The 17,248-nt window shown below is 40.0% G+C and overlaps 2 protein-coding genes across 2 annotated transcripts; both read left to right on the top strand.

The window, feature by feature from the left end:
- The first annotated feature begins 531 nt into the window (after window positions 1–531).
- LOC139883647 (wall-associated receptor kinase 2-like) lies at window positions 532–1,458 on the top strand. The gene has a single exon (XM_071867798.1). The coding sequence runs from the start codon at window positions 532–534 to the stop codon at window positions 1,456–1,458; it is 927 nt and encodes a 308-aa protein (XP_071723899.1).
- A 2,263-nt stretch (window positions 1,459–3,721) lies between these two features.
- On the top strand, window positions 3,722–7,528 carry LOC139883648 (putative wall-associated receptor kinase-like 16). The gene is made up of 3 exons (XM_071867799.1): window positions 3,722–3,962; window positions 4,194–4,265; window positions 6,360–7,528. The coding sequence occupies exons 1-3, from the start codon at window positions 3,722–3,724 to the stop codon at window positions 7,526–7,528; spliced, it is 1,482 nt and encodes a 493-aa protein (XP_071723900.1).
- Window positions 7,529–17,248: the final 9,720 nt, after the last annotated feature.

The following is a 17,248-nucleotide window of genomic DNA, read 5'->3' on the forward strand; positions in this document are numbered from 1 at the left end:
AAGCTTTACTCAAAATGGTGATAATAAAACCTTGATGTCTTTCATGTCTTTCATATATATATATATATATATATGTGTGTGTGTGTGTGTGTGTGTGTATGTATTATTTTGTCTTGCATTTCTTCATATATGCAATTGGATCCTTCAATTTGTCCTATCGACACAATTAGCACTCCTGCCCTCCATTACTGTACTTAATTTCACCTATTTGTCCATGTGAGAATATAATGAGATTTTGCTAACATAATAGTTCTTAAATACTGTGAGAATAACAGTCTATTATAAACTATAAATTTTTAAAGAAATTAGTCCCGTAATAATTTATAATTATTTGTGAGTTGATTTTTTGTCGTCTAAAATAGACTGTTATTCTCACAGTACATTAAAGACTATCACACAATCATTTCTCAATATAATGGGTTGGGGTGAGCAGCTCATACTTGAATCCCCCTCTGTGAACAAGGACCAGAAGCACGAAGGTCCCAAAAAGGAGAGAGAGGGGGAGAGAGAGTCTGAGAGAGTTTTTTGGAAATGAAGATAGTGCGGCAGCTTGTACTGGTGGCTGTAGCCTGGTGGTTGCGACAAGGCGGCACTCCCACCGTGGCCGGACATTGTGCACGCAGGTGTGGGAGAGTGCCCATACCTTATCCCTTCGGGCTCGAACGCGGGTGCGTGAGTTCCGATGAGTTTTTGCTCAATTGCAGTACCACCGAAGGGAGCGGTGGTCGACTACTGTTTCGCACGAATATCAAACAAATTGAGACGCCGGAGAATTATTCGATACGCAGGATCTCAGTCAGCGACTCGACCATGGTCATCAGACTCCCCGAACTAAACGACTGCTACAACCAGTCTGGCTCGCCATTAAACACAAGCACAAATCTGGACTTCAATCTATCTGCATATCCACAGTACATATTCTCGGCCACCCGGAACGCCCTCACAGTCCTCGGTTGTGACACCTACGCGCTCACGATCGGGCGCGGGGTCGACGAATATGATTTTTCCCGGGGCGGCTGCATCTCCTATTGCAACAAGTACGTTGACTTGGCGAAGGAGACCACTTGCTCTGGTATCGGTTGCTGTCAAGCATCCATTCCGAAGGGGCTCAAGAGGCTCCACATTGGAATCGACTCCTTCAACGAACACAAGAATGTCTCGAATTTCAGCTCTTGTGGAGTGGCCTTCGTGGGGGACAAAGAGTTATTCAATATCTCCAGCAGGAGACTCCCGACCTTCGATGATTTGGGCAAGACGTCGGACCTTGTTCTGGACTGGATGATCGGATGGAACGTCACCTGCGAACAGGCGAGGTTGAAATCGAGCTATGCCTGTGGCAACAACACTGAGTGTCGCGACTTCGTGGATGGACCGGATGGACCGGGTTACCGTTGCTTTTGCAAGGCTGGGTGTGAGGGGAATCCCTATAATCTCTCCCGCGGGTGTGAAGGTAATTAACATTTTTGACTTATGCATTATCGCCTCTGAATGAACTGTGTGGACTACTAATTTATGCATGGTTCCCATCTAGTTTACCCATTTAATGAGGCGCCGTTTGAATTTTACCACCCCACTCTCTCTCTCTCTCTCTCTCTCTCTCTCTCTCTCTCCTTCTCCTCAACCTCTACCTCCACTCTCTGGCTTGCACCTCACGACATTGCCGCTGCCACATCATTCGCCCACCACCTTAGCTGAGCCTAGCGTCGGCCTTCATGCTCGTCGGACCACACAACCGACTCTCTCTCTCTCTCTCTCTGTACAAGTGCTCCATGGCAACAGCTACTCTACTTCGGAGATGACAACAAAGTGCCTCCACCACTCCAAGCCACGACCACCGCGACTCTCTCTCTCTCTCTCTCTCTCTCTCTCTCTCTCTCCCTCCCTCCCTCGCTCCTTCGCTCCCTCCCTCCCTCCCTCGCTCCCTACCTCCCTCCCTCTCCCTCTCTCTCCCGGAGTCTGTTTTGTACCTGATCTCAGCATTGACAAGTCCCCCCGAACGTCTCCTCGGAATGAAGGAGATGAGATATGCTTGCTAGCCTCTTCCATTAACGGAGGAGACCATATCTATAGGTCTCCTACGAAGAAGACAAAACTGCTGCAACATTTCATAAAGAGCGACGTGGCAATGGTGCGTGCGTGCTGGTGGTGGTGGGGAAGTGGGAGAAAATGTTAGAATACCAGCTCAGATTTAAAATAGTCCATTAAATGAATGACACGTGTCATCCTTTGGGGTCCACTGTCAGAAATTTTGAACTTGTCTCTCTCCCCTGTCTCACGCGACGCTCTCTGTGCTCTCTCCTTCCCCAACGACGCTTTGCTCTCTCACTCCCCCTCTCGACTCACGATCTACTCTCTCTCGCCGCCGCCACTGCCTTGTCTGTTGCCTCCACCATCGCCTCGTCCACCGATCCCCCTCCAGCGACGGCTCCACCAATTAGGTCGTCCGCTGCCCCCCGCGGCCACCCTTAGGTCCAAAAACTAGCCATTGTCCGCGGCCGTCATCACCTGTGACCCTAGGCTCTCCCTCAGCCCTTACATCCTCAAGGTCGCTTGCAGATTGGATGACGTCGCTTCCCTCCACTGGTCGTCCGCCGTCCCCCGGGTCTAAGTACAAGTCCAAGCCCCACATTGTCCACAAGCCCAAGCCTTCCGTCGATCCCTGCATCCTCGAGGTCTCCCGTAGCCCCGATGTCGTTGCCTCCCTTCACAGTTTCTATATATGGCGAGGCTGTCAAGGTGAGGGCGACCCTTGCGCTAGCTGCGAGGGTCCAACCCTTGTCGACTCTAGTGAAAGCGACCTTTCCTTGTGGCCGAATGGCCAGCCATCAGCCACAGGCCAAAGGAAAGAAAGGAAAAAAATAAATAAATAAAAGGGAAAAAATTATGAAGAAGAAGAGAAGTGACAAGTGCAAAAGAGAAGAGAGAGACAAAGGGAGAGAGATAATTTCAAATAAGAAATGTTTATGAACTATCCTTAATCTGCTATGAGAATAACAATTTTATTTTAGACCATAAAAAATAAATAGCAAATAATTAGAAATTACTATAGGGACAACTTCTAAAAAAAGTTGTGATTCACAATACATTATTCTCATAATAGTTTAAAGATTATTACATTAGCAAATCCCATTTCAAAATTTTTGGTGGTGGGCCTCGAGATTGACATGTGTCACTATTGCAAATTTGGCATGGTATCACTTGCGTACCTACTATTTTCTTGAGGAAGTGGCCTTAACTCACATGAATATTAATCTCAACAAGGAGACAACAAGCCCGCGGTTGGATAATGTTAGTTGCATATCTGGGCCTTGGTGGTGGTGGAGCAGATAGTGAGTTTTGTGGAAAGTGATAGAGAGAAGGGAGAGTGTGTTTTGATGTGTACCACCACATATAATCTTAATGGGAGGTCTATATAAGTTTAGGTAATCTTTCTAGGACCTAAATCTATATCTAGTATTGAGCATGTGGAATGTGAGATTCACATGATCAACAATTGTGATAAGCCTGATTGAATAAATTCAAACTTGGACATGTGTTTCCCCTAAGTTTGACTTTTTGCCTAATAGAATAAGTCAAAGCTCTTGTCACCACCCTATGGATGTTAGCATATATTTCTAGCGACTCTATCCCCACGTTTCGACAACAATCTTCCCTTCTTCTTTAAACTCTATGCTGCTGCCCTCTAAATTATATATTCACTAAACCCGGTACATGTACTAAAATGTATGTAAATAAAAAATCCGATGAGCCCATCGTATTTAGTAGTAGGTACACATATCAGCACACCCACCTCACTTATGCTTGTAAAGATCAATCTTCTCATTCCGAGGTAAATGATATGGAAACAGCAACCCCTCGCCTTGGTCTTGCAACGTGGGCTTCATGCATCACTGCAAAAGCTCGATTTCTGCCAGTTTTGTATGCAAATCCTTTCCGAGCTCTTGTGCCCTCAATGCAGTCATGTAAATAGAGTTCGAGGCAGCGATGATCTCCATCAATGGCAAAGAATGACACTATTTTTGAGCTCGAATTCCACAAGGAGAGAGACAAAGGGTAGGGAAAGGAGATATCTTAAAAGAGAGTGGATATGTGTCACAATACTATGACCAAAACTTGAATGGGATAGCATTGCCCCATCTAATAATCCATGCATCAACGTGTTCAATCTGTTTTTGCCATTAACCAACATAAAGGTTCAATTTGTCTTTTGCATAATGTAGAGTGCAAGAATCCTGGTGCTGATCGTCCCTTCAAAGCTATTGTAGGTAAGTTCATATATATATCTCCTTATCATTCACCTAATGGTTTATATTCTATCGATTTATTCTTGATTTTACAGTAGGTTTATGTGTTTTAAAGATTATTATATTAGTTGGTGTAATCCCCAATAACACAAGCAATGAGCCACAGGCTACCAGGTGTCCCTATTCAGTCCTAGGCTAAAGCTATTTACATCTTTTTTGTTTTTTTTTGTTTTTAGCTTCCCTCCTCGCTCTCTTTTGATTTATGTTTCTTCTGAAGCTAACACTTTGAAACTACGGGTGTGGGAGGATACACAGCAGATCTAAAAGAAAATTCCTCCTCAATCTAAACCTGTAACTCTTGGGCCAAAAAGAACAGCTAGGCCTGCAGATCTCACGAGGAAAAAACCCTAAAATTTAAAGCGAAAGTGAGCACAAATTTGGACTAGAAAAAGAAAAAAGAAAAATGGAGCATCGGATTAACCAATGACATATGAAGGTGATTGTTGAAGAAGGCAATGCGGTTGAGCTTCCTTAAAAGCTGAACTGTGAAAATATTGACCAAAAAAGCAGCACATGAAGAGCTTAGTGACTCTTGAGTCTGATTGATGATTTATTTTGAAACTTTCTAGGCTCCTCCTATGAGTTGCTGAAGTGACAGTCGCTCTTGAGCACTCGATGGATGCAATGGCCCAAGTGAGACACCAAAAAAAAAAAAAAAAAAGGCCCAAAAGGTGGTGAATGCATTAGTTTTTCTTAGGATATAAAAAGTTATTTTCTCATCTATTGTACAGATTTGAAGCTATTGAAATTACATTTGTATGTGTGTGAAAAACTCAGCGAATCCACCCCATGTACACTTTGAAGAAGAATATATAAATATTTATATGTACGTGTATATTTATTTATTTCTTTAATTTTATGACAATAATTTATTTTAGAAATATGAAATAATAATAAAACCCTAAAGACAATATCTTCTCCTTATCAATCTAGCTTTTGTAGGAGATGCAAGCTTGGTAAGTTCTTTAGGTAAGTCATGCGGCAGAATTATATTTTAAATATTTCATCTTCACATTGTCTCACACTAGCTAATTTGTCAAGATTGGAATTTGTTTGACCATATAAAAGCAATCCCCGAGGCCACTTCTTTCTTATAAAATTCACCCATGAGGCCATTCCTCTTTATAAAAATAAGAAAAATGTCAAATTGTCACCTAGAAAGCGGTTTAGATCTTTTTTAGAAGGAAAAGAAATTCTGTGGCAGTGCCTCGCATGGGATGGCGGCATTTCATTTTAGGGGCTGGGGATGAGGAACGTGATCATCGTCCCAACCCCTCCCCGTGCCCGTCTCTAGTTAAAACTAGTTTTAGAATAATAGTCAATCTGTAAATTACAAATTGTTACATTTTCTTTCATCTCTAATTAGAGGAAATGCTTTTCAAGCATGCTTTTATTGGTGAGTTCACATTATACAAAATTTTTTACGTGTCAACTCAACTGAATATAAATTTAGGTAATGATATATATATTATAAATATATATGTATATATATTTTTGTGACCCATCAATTAGAGTTTCCACCAATAGAATGGACAGAAAAAAACATTTAAGCATGATAACTATAAGGTGCATAATTGGTCAAACAATTAGCCCCAAGTTTTGATGGCATTTGTAGATGGAAAGATCTAAAACAATGTGAGGTGAATGCCTTCTCATTCTCTTTTATTACAAACCTTTTTCATTATAATAAAGGAAAGACGTTATAGAAGATGCTGCTAATATGTATTAAATTGAGTTCATTCGATTACTTATTCACTTTATAATGACACATGTCAAATTTCAAATAAAGAGTTTTATAAGGATTGTTGCGCAATACGTAATATGCGTAACCCATTTGTCACTAAAACAATATCCATCGCCGTTAAATTGGGTAGTTATACATTGAAAGATTGACTAACCATCTAAATCAATGGTGATGGTTATAAATATATAAATCTATATCAAAAAAATATTAAATGCATTGTGCGTTTGAAATTAATCTTTTTTTGATTAATTATGTGGAGCATAGGATTACATGCTTGAATGAATAATCTAGTAACATATATTCTTTGGTAGGGATCCTTGCAACCGGTGTTGGCACATATGCTAGTGCTTTAGCCTCGGTCGCATGGAAGTTGAGAATTAGAAAGATAAACTTTAGAAAAAATGGAGGAAAGCTCTTGAAACATCCGCGAGTTCGAATCTTTACAGAGGCAGAGCTAGCAAAAGCAACCAACAACTATGATGAAAGCAAGAAGCTAGGTGAGGGTGGTTTCGGTTCCGTTTATAAAGGGAGAATAGCAGTGGGTGAGAGCGGTTTTGGCTCCGCCAATAAAGGGAGAATAATCGAGGTTGCAATCAAGAAGCCTAAAGATGTGCACAAGCCTCTAATGAAGAAGGGATTCCAAGATCAACTTAAAACTGTGATACTAAAAAACCATGAAAATGTGGTGAAGCTATATGGCATATGTTTGGAGACTAGAATACCTTTGCTGGTTTATGAATATATTTTGAATGATACTCTCTTCAAACACATCCATCCGAAAGCGTCGGCCATCTTGAGATCATGGAAAAACCGACTTAGAATAGCCACTGAGGCTGCTCTTGCACTTAAGGAAATGCATTCCAGCAAGATCATTCATGGCAACATCAAGTCGGCAAATATACTTCTGGATCATAATTACTTGGTGAAAATATCTGATTTTGGAACTTCACAGCTTATGTCACCGGAGCATAGTCATATCGTAGCCGCCGAAAAAGAAGGCACCTTGGGCTACATCGATCCGGAATATTTAACCACCGGTAAGCTTACAATTGAGAGTGATGTATACAGCTTTGGAGTTGTCCTTATGGAGTTGCTCACCGAAAAGAAGCCTATAAGTTCAGATACTAATGAGTTCGGAGAGCCAATCAATATTATCTCTCATTTCATCTCTTCTGTGAAGAACGGGACCCTCTCTGATGTCGTAAATTTTGAGGCTGCTAGTGAAGAAGAAATCAAGCAAGTAGAAACTGTTGCTGAGATTGCAGCGAAGTGCTTAGACCAAAGCAGAAGGAAGAGGCCAACAATGAGTGAAGTGGCTCAGCAACTCGCCCCAATTAACCAGAGCTTGACGGTTGCAGGAAACATTGAAGTCGATGGAACAATCGATGCCTCCGCCGAGATTCTAGTAACTACGGAGGCGAGCGAACATGCGATGTCAAGCTGTCTTTCCTGGCTGGATTTAGCATCCTCCTGCATTTGATCCTTTATTCCTATAGTAACGAGTAGTAATTGCACACAAGGACTTTTAGAGTTGATTGTGTGCTTTGAACATGTGTCATGTTGCCATTTGCTATGGTCTTATGTTTGTGCAAGCATTTGGGCTGGTTTAAGTGTGAGAATCTAATATACTATATGTGAAGCTGTGCATTGAAGTAGACTTATCTTATGGCCATTTTGACATTATAATAATCTCTCTTTCCCTTTATCTTTTCTTGTTTTTCATTTTTCCTTTCATATAATAATAGGTCAAGGCAAAATCTACTCGCTCCTTTATATCTTTTTTTCTTTCGTAATCTTATCCCAATTCACTCTTATTGCAAGTAAAATCTCCGTTGACTTTCAGTCTTTACTTTTCCCTAATTATATTGCAATTAGTCTTAATATAATATTCATTTCAAGAAAAAAAATTGTTGGCTAAAAAGACAAAAATAGGCTAGGAAAATATTTACCTTCGCTCGTTTTTATCTTTTTCATAATTTGATCTTAATTTGACACGATGGCAAAAAAATAAAATCTTAATTTACTTTACTTTCCCTTAATTTGTACTTCATATATCTAATTTGAGGTTAGATGTTAAATTTGGAGTGAGAGTGGGAACTAAAAAAATGCCACATATTCCAACTATGATAAGATTACTCATAAATATGATAAAGGGTGATAGTGAAACCTACTGTGGACTTTTAGGTCTACCTTATCTTAGTTACTTCAATAAGAAAAAAAAAACATCTTACTCAAAGAAGTGAGAGGATCATAAGATCGAGAAAGGGAATTTACTTGATAATAACTTTATTGTAGAGTAGATTCTTTTTTCTTTTTCTTTTTTTCCCAGAAAGATAAAGAAATGACTTTTACAATATTAACAGTAAGACACGCAATCTGCCTTTTAAGATGAAAAAACTTGTATTGTGTTATGAGTTTGATACTTAAAAACCGTGATGAAAGACACTAACTAACAAGGAATACCTAACCTCTTTTATTGTCAATGGAACTTTTTCATTTTTGCTAGATTTTACAAATTAAAGGCTTAGACAATTTTTCAAGCAAAAAAAGGCATATAAAATTTATTTTTTTATTAATTGACCGTGATTTTAAGTAATATCTCAGGATGACGGCATAAAGAACCAGTCGAAATTATGTTCTGCTGAATAGTCACGAACAAAGTTGACTAAAAGATAAAATATGTACTTTTAATTGGTTTTCAAGGGTAATTTGAACTTGGCATTTGTTTTCTACGGAGTATTTCAAGAAAGCATCTCTCAACAAGAGATTGAAAATTGAAAAAAAAAAATTTATGGAATTATGGGAGAAATATTAAAGTAATCACCAGATGTTGGTCTCGTGCTAAGGCTAAAATTTTAGCCGAACACAAAGACATCCAAGAGTGTTTTAATTGGATGCTTTTTTCTGATAGTTTTTTTTTTTGTAGTCTACCTTTGAGTAATGCATCTTTGAAGTTTTCAAAAACATAGATTTGTTTTTCATATTATTTAAGGTGTTTGACAACCACATTTGATAGCACGTGTGGTGCTAGCATGGCGATTAACTACAACTTAATGCCATGCTTTAGCGCTTTTGTCAATATTTTAAATGGATGGGCCAATACAAATAAAAATAAAAATAAAAAAGCTTTACAAATTTAATTGTACATTGTGCAAAAGTTCCGATCCAATAGTTATCACGACCTAACCTTGGGCAAGCAATCCAAAATTTGGCTAATAGGTTATTAAGAGCCTGCATGGTAACATTTTTGTTCCTCCCGATTTCTGTTCTTTTGTTCTCCGGAACAAAAAAAAAAAAAAATAGAAATCCGTTTGATAACGCTAATTTGTTTTTCTATTCCCCTGAATAGAAAAGTAGCCCGGGAATAGATTTAGAACAGAAAAAAAAAATAAAAAAAAAGTTATTTTTTGTTTTGGAAATAATTTCTAGAAATAAGCTATTTTTTTTTTCTTTTGTTCCTCTCTCTTGCCATGGTCACCTCCAATTGCCTAGAGCCACGACCGACTGCCAGATGCCGACTGGTGTCGCCAGTCACCGCGACCAAATACAAAATCGTACCAAATACATTTTTATTCTTTTTCTATTTCAAGAGTATAAATTTTGTATAGTTACCAAACACCTTATTTTACTCAGAAATTGTTCCATGGAGTAGAAATAGAAAAGAACTATTTCTAAAAGAAATCGTTCCCCGACCAAGAAGCGTTACCATGCGCACCCTAAGACTTGATTCGAGCTTTCCAAGCTCATACCAATTCCCAACTAACATGTAAAAAAAAATTTGGCTAAGAGTTGACATTAATCAATTTATGATAGGTGATTAGATACCCATGTAAAGCAATGGAAGAATTACTTTACTGCTATGTACAAAAGAATCTAGTATTGATGACTTGATTACACTAATTAATCAACTAGCATCCTACATTTTATAGCAATCGTGAGTTCTAACATTCAATTCCTAACTAGGCTAAGGAAACAACAATCCATGCAGGGTAGAATCGGAATGATGGAAATGTGCAATCAACAAGCCAACGTTTGTTTCCAAGAATATTCAATCCCTATTCTAAAGCATTAGGGGCATGTTTAATTTTGAGAATAACAATTTTTTAGCACTTTCACAAATTTTACAAGAAAACTATTCAAAAACTAATTTTTAAGCTTTTTCCTAACTTTAAAAAGAATATTTTTTTTCAAAATTTTTAATTTTTTTTTCTAAAATAATTTTTAATCCGGAAATTAGGGACTCGGATTGGGCCCAGTCTGAATGTGGATCTGACCTGGGCCCCATGGGCCTGGGCTAGTAATACCAACTGGACTAAAAGAAGCAGGCTCAATGATTCAAGCCCAACTTGTTCATGACCTGAACCGAGTCCAAATTCAATCAATCTAAGCCCAACCCAGATTTACCAACACTAAGCTCAAGCCCATTTCCTATTTTTTCATTATTTTCTCTCTTTTCCTAATCCCTTCAACGTCTCCTCCGTACTCCACTCCCCCAGCCCCAACAACCCAGACAGAACACACCAAAATGCAAGATGACCGCCGCTTGAGGACTTCAACAATCAGTAGATCGCACCATACAGATTCTGCCATCGAGTGGTTATGACCGATACCCCCTAAACCAAATCGGGGAACGACTTCTGAAGCTGACTATAGAACTGTCTGAGCACAAGGCAAAATGAGGTAGAAAATCCAGGGTTGTTCAGACTTTATAGAGATGAAATCTCGCTAAAGAAATGTATTCAGCCATTGGTAAATATGTTGTACAGGACAAAACGCATCTACGGATCCTTGGAACAATTTGGAATCCGAGACTAATAAAATGACCAGTTTTGGTTCGGGCGTTCCCTTGAACACGTGGTGGGCACGGATCGAGAAGAAGACATCGACCCTTCTTAGATCTAAACTCGAAGAAAATCACCAGGAAATGCTTGATGCCAACAGGTTATAAGTAAAACACGCATGAACCAGAGAAGCTGGGTCACAGCCTCTCCTTCAACCAAAATAGGGTGGAGCAAAAAGGGCTCGAGGGAACGAGCGTTTAACCGCGGCGTCCCTACCTAGCTTGGAGATGACGTCCTCGACACGAGTCGAGCTATAGCCAGCTATCCCTGTGTTGCCAAGCTAGGATCCTTGGGAAGATGGCCGATCGAACCGATAGATCCACTCGCCAAACACCGAACGCTGTGAGGAAGGGGAAAGCTGTGACACCCCTCGATGGCCCCCGAACCGTTAGGGTCGCCACAGTTCGATTACCATTCTCTTGCTTGACCTGAAGGTCTATCAATCCTGGGGGTTTACATCTTTTAGATCGGTCCTTGCGCAATTTATATGGCAGAAGCACATCCATCAACTCCCTTCCTTATATTCCGAAAACGATGCATACCAACTAAACATTTATAGGTAAAAGCCGAACATTTTTATTTACTTAAACCAGATGGACATCATTCATCAGTACATCAAAATGCCGTAGTCTTCTATACTCGGCTATACTTCAAAAGATGACCAACATCTCCTCCAACAGTCATATACTTAGAGTCCATCGATCAGTGTTAGCGTCTAAAAGTTCCTTCCTTTGCTATCCTCCTCCTCGCGGTTATATCCAACCACTCGATCCATCTACTGGTGACAGTGGCAGTAGATGTATCTTATCTAGTCTGAAATGTTAGTCCCCAAACGGGGTGAGTACAACCACTCAACAGTAAAGATCCACCAAACTACACAATGCAACAAGCAAGACAATCAAGATATCACGAGTAAACCACATATCATTCATGCTATCAATCATACATCATCATGCAGTCGTGCATATATTACCATGCAGTCATGCATATCTTGCCATGCTATCGTGCATATACCACCATGCAGTCATGCATATCTCACCATGCCATCGTGCATATATCACCATGATTCATATCATCCATGCTATCAAGCATACATCACCATGAGATCCATTCACGCCTTCATGATCGCATTTTCAATATCAAATAGCATCAATTTACTTTCATAAGCATATCATGCATCATGCCATATGCATACACCCATGCACATGATTCAATTTCAATTTTTATCTTTCATAAGGATCTCATCATTTTTCATCTAGGGACCAATGTTTGCATCCCACAATTTATTGCTTGCACCCTACTTGGTATCGCAAGGGCCTCCGGCACACACTTCCAGGCATCCGGCACACACACTCGAGCATCTCGTATCCCAACTAGCATCACGAGGAATCCCCCCGGCACACACCTCCAGGGCTTCCGGTACACACATTCCGGGCATCCCGAAACTCCCGAGGACATCCGGCACACACACTTTGGGCATCCCAACACTCCCGGGGCATCGTCGGCTCACACCTCCGACGGTCTCGTTATTATCACAATATATAATCTCATATATGTCTCATTTTCATCATGGCATTTGATGCAACAAATTCAAAGATCTAAACCATCTTTTAATGTCACATGATATGCCAAACATCACCATATATGCAGCATATACAACCACTCAAGACATCATATTTCGTAGGGTAGTCCATTTATTCTTGAAAATACAGCAAATTTCGGATAAAGCAGAATGCACTTCTTTAATAAAAATTCTGGAAAAATAGTAAACGATCTCAATAAATTCTGAAAATTTAACACGATGTAAAAAAGATCCATAGAAATATATTTCTTGAAAAACACTATGTCAATAAAGTTTCACATTAATCACATAAATCCATACATCACAGCAAAAGAAATTCCAGTACCACTTTTGCACAGTTTCGGAAATAATTTTGATTAAACCCTTAAATGAACTCAGAAAATTCTGATATTTTAATATGTTATAATTAAGACATAGAAGTAAAAGTCCCATGAAGAAATCAAAATTTAATTTCTTCTTGATTAAAAGTTATAATTTTAATAACTCTTCCTATCTCTCGGTTCACAGTCCAGATTTATCCTTTTCAAAGAAAATTGTTTTCCCCCATCATTACTTGTCCTTTTATCCTCAAATTTTATTATGTTACTCTTCAATATGTCTTGTACAACTCTCATCAAGAATACAAGATCAAATTCGGACTAGATAATTGCACGAAATTCACAGAATCATAATAGATCATCATAACAGTTTCCAGATCTAGCTTCATCAAAGAAAAATGGTTTCATCCACCTATACTTGTCTGTTTCCTTTCAAATTTTGATATGTTATTCTCCAAGAAGTCTTTTACAACTTTCATCAAGAAGTCGAAGCCAAATGCCCACTAAAACATCGCATGCAACTCAAGAAATCAACAAAGGTCGGACTGTTTTTCCAGAAACAGAACACCAGGCTAGTACACAATTCCTATAACTTCGAAATTTCACACTTCATCCACATCCAAAATTCACCATTCATCACACACAAAACACAGCAAGCAAGGGATAGATCAATGGACTCTACTTGCCTCTAATCCAAGCAAAACACTGCAAGCACACGGCGGATCAAAGCGGCTCAACGGCGGCGAGCGGTGTCGACGGCGGCAGCGCACGTGCACGGCTGGAGGGGCGACCTCTTTCTTTTCCTTCTCACTCACGTTCGTTGCTTTCTCTCGCACTCACTGCTCTCTCTCTCTCACTGCCTTATTTCACTTGGTCCTTCTCTCTCTCACTCGCTTCCGTGCCCTTTTTGTTCTTTCAATTTCTTAATTAGTTCGATCAATGCATGCAGATTCGGTGGCGTTGATGGCCGAAGACAGCTGGGCGAGACGTGGAATTCGGCATGTCATTCGGTTGCCGACTCCCGCCCCCCCCCCCCCCCCCTTGCATGCACTGACGTGTCCATTGATGAGCGTCTCTCGGTCAATTATTTTCCATTTGTTGACCAGTGGACGTGACTCCTTCGTGGGCTATTCTTAATGGCCCTCTTTGCCGCTTGAAGACACGGTCGCCGCAGCTGTCCAAAGTTCCTTCTTCGCTGGCCACCGAGAAGGAAAACACGTGTCTTCATGGGGTCAACTAATTTCCTTTAGTTGACTGCCACATGTACATGCATGTGACCGAAATTCTTGCACGGGGAAGGGGCACTGATCAGTTTGCATGGGTCAAGGAATTACTTGCATTGATCGGCCAAATGGAAAAAGGAAGGTGCGGCCATGTGGGTTCTTCACAAGAAAATTCTCACGTAAATGCATGGCCGTGTATGACCGTGAAGGATCGTGCATGTAACAATTTTTCTCCAAAAATTAGTATTTTGGGCGTCGTGCAACGATAAAACGGGGGTCGAATGTGGTGCCGACGATGACGAATCCCAATAACAATCTCGTCAATTCGCGACATATCATTATTTTTCCGAGGTTGGCAAAAATGCGGATGCCACAATTCTCCCCTCCTTAGAGAATTTTGTCCTTGAAATTAGACATCACTTATGTCTCTGTAAATAAGTCATGGTACATTTCCTTCATCTCATTTTCACTTTCCCATGTGGCTTCCTCCACATCATGATGTCGCCATAATATCTTAACCAATGGAATTCTCTTGGTCCGAGAATTTGTTCCTTTCAATCCAGTACTTGCACAGGCTCTTCAATGTACCTCACTTTCTCATCCACTTTGATGGCTTCATGATCGAGTATGTGACCAGGATTCGGCTGGTACTTTTTCAGCATCGACACATGAAACACATCATGTAAATTTCCAATTTAGGGGGCAGCACCAAATGATAAGCTATATGTCCTATTCTTTCAAGTATCTCAAAAGGGCCAACAAATTTGGGGCTTAACTTACCCTTCGGATAGTCCACGCGAACTGCTAGGAAATGGGTAGACTTAGTCAAGCAATCTACTGTCACCTAGATAGAGTCGTGACCACTTGATGTCCTTGGTAATCCTTGCACAAAATCCATCGTCACATGGTCCCATTTCCATTCTGGTATATCTAACAGTCTCAATCTAACACACCATTTAGCCGAATTATTCCTATACCTTTGTCACAATCAATTCAAGCCTAGAACCATCAAAATCGACACTATTAACAACTCATCTGGTTCAGTCCAATAAAGACATTCACTACGTTTTCGCTGCAACATAGATTCAAGCCTAAAATATAGCATCATTCATTCGGTTCAAATATCGATAGTCCACCAAGACTTATTCAATTCAAAGATCGACAATCCACCAAAATAAAACTTGTCTAGTTTCCATCGAGTATATCTCATGTCTCACCCTAAAGGATCATTACTTGGACTAATCACTCATCAAATCCACAACTTGAACTTTCATCTTTTCACCTTGGAAAGACTAAAACCACAATTAATCATATCCACTAATTCCACAAAACCTTCTCAAACTAAGATCATCACCAAAATTAAAAGTTGACCATCATCAATTAAGCCTATTATTCCGACATATAAACCACAAATAATTTCATGTCTCATATGACCACTCAAACTCATGACTTCCAAGACCAATCTATACATACTAAATGCCTCCATGTAATGCATCAAGACTTCCAATGAGATCCTCTAATAGGAAGTCACTATTTAGCTCAAATGATCATAACTCAATCCTCAAATTTATAACTCACTCTCCATAATTCACTTCTTAAGCATTGTTTGTAGAACTACACTTAGATGCTGCACATGTTCTTCAGATCCTTTAGAATACATCAGGATATCATCAAATGAGGACAATCACAATTTGATCCAAATAAGGCTTAAATATCTTATTCATTAGATCCATGAATGCAGCTAAGGTATTCGTCAATCCAAATAGCATAACTAGGAACTCATAGTGTCCATAGTGAGTCCTAAATGCAGTCTTAGGAATGTCTTCTTTCTTGATCCTGAATCGATATCCTGATCTCAAGTCAAGTTTAGAAAAGACCGAACTTCCTTGCAGTTGGTCAAATAGGTCATCTAATTCAATTGCCTGTAGTCAAACGCATCGACCCGTCCTTCTTTTTCACAAACAAAAGTTCTACAAGCTTAACCATGTTTCCGCTGTGCCACTCTGATAGAATTATCCCAGAAACACTACCTTCCTAGTTCCGTTCATAGTTTAGTTCATTCATGCCCCCTTTTGTCATCCTAGAAGCCTGCCAAGAGTCGCTCCTTGTTCAGGTCCTCTGACCTCGGTGTCCACTCCCTGCCCTCATCGGATTGGTCGTTACAGGTACACCAAATTTCGCCTGGTTCGAACCCAAACTACACATCCATTGGAGGGTCTCGTTTCGATAGGGACTAACTTACAAAGATATTATCCGCTTTGGCCTATCCCATTCTTAGCCTCACGGTGTTATCCTTAGCGCACGAGTAAATACTATCTCAAGAGATCATTCATCCTAGTCCATTGCTTACGAAGTTAGTCCATTCCTATGATGTGGTCAAAGTTATACATAACTATCACTACTAAGTCCATTTCCAGGTCTCATTCCTTAAGGTTATCTCACACATCTCACATGCTAATGTAGATAACAACATGTCTTTCGATGATGTAGAAATATGAAGAGGCATATCTAAAGATTTGTTCATATTTCTCACAATCATCTATATTTTTAGAACACAAATGAATGCGTGCCGCTCATATCAAATAACGCATATACCTTCTTATCCCTTTATCAAAATCATACCTGAGATAACATTTTCGGAAGCTTCCGCTTCCTCTTGAGTGACCACATACAACCGTCCTTGCGCTGGTGGCCTCTAATGATTCTTTGGTAGGTTTGGTCCACCAGTACTTCGTTGTGCCTGTTGCACCGAGCCAACACTCAACTGTAACCTCTCTTGTGGACAATCTTTCTTAAAGTGACCTCTCTGCCCACAGCCAAAACATTTCAATCGATCATTACAGGGTCCTGGTCCATGTTGTCCACCACATCTCTGACAAATATTACTTTGGTAGGGTACTCTCCCTAGAACCGGGCCACTCTTGACTTTTCCAAAATTCCTAAAATTATTCCTCTTCCTAGATTCCTAGGGCTGACCTTGATTAGGATAAGGTCTCTTACCCCTTCGAACATCATTAAAGGTCATCTGCCTCTTAGATTCTGATTGCTCTCTCACTAACTCTTGCTCCACCAACTGTGCCATATCATAAATCTCATTATAATCCCTTAATTGTTTCAATAATCTTTTAGCTTTTTCCTCACGATCCTTAATCAATCTGGGAGCATACCTAGACAGTTCAGAAAATTTTGCCTCATACTGATCCACTGTCAGCTCCCTTTTGTTCCAACTGAATAAAT

This window comes from Rutidosis leptorrhynchoides, unplaced genomic scaffold (genome assembly GCF_046630445.1).
Source record: "Rutidosis leptorrhynchoides isolate AG116_Rl617_1_P2 unplaced genomic scaffold, CSIRO_AGI_Rlap_v1 contig430, whole genome shotgun sequence".
NCBI classification, from domain to species: Eukaryota; Viridiplantae; Streptophyta; class Magnoliopsida; order Asterales; family Asteraceae; genus Rutidosis; species Rutidosis leptorrhynchoides.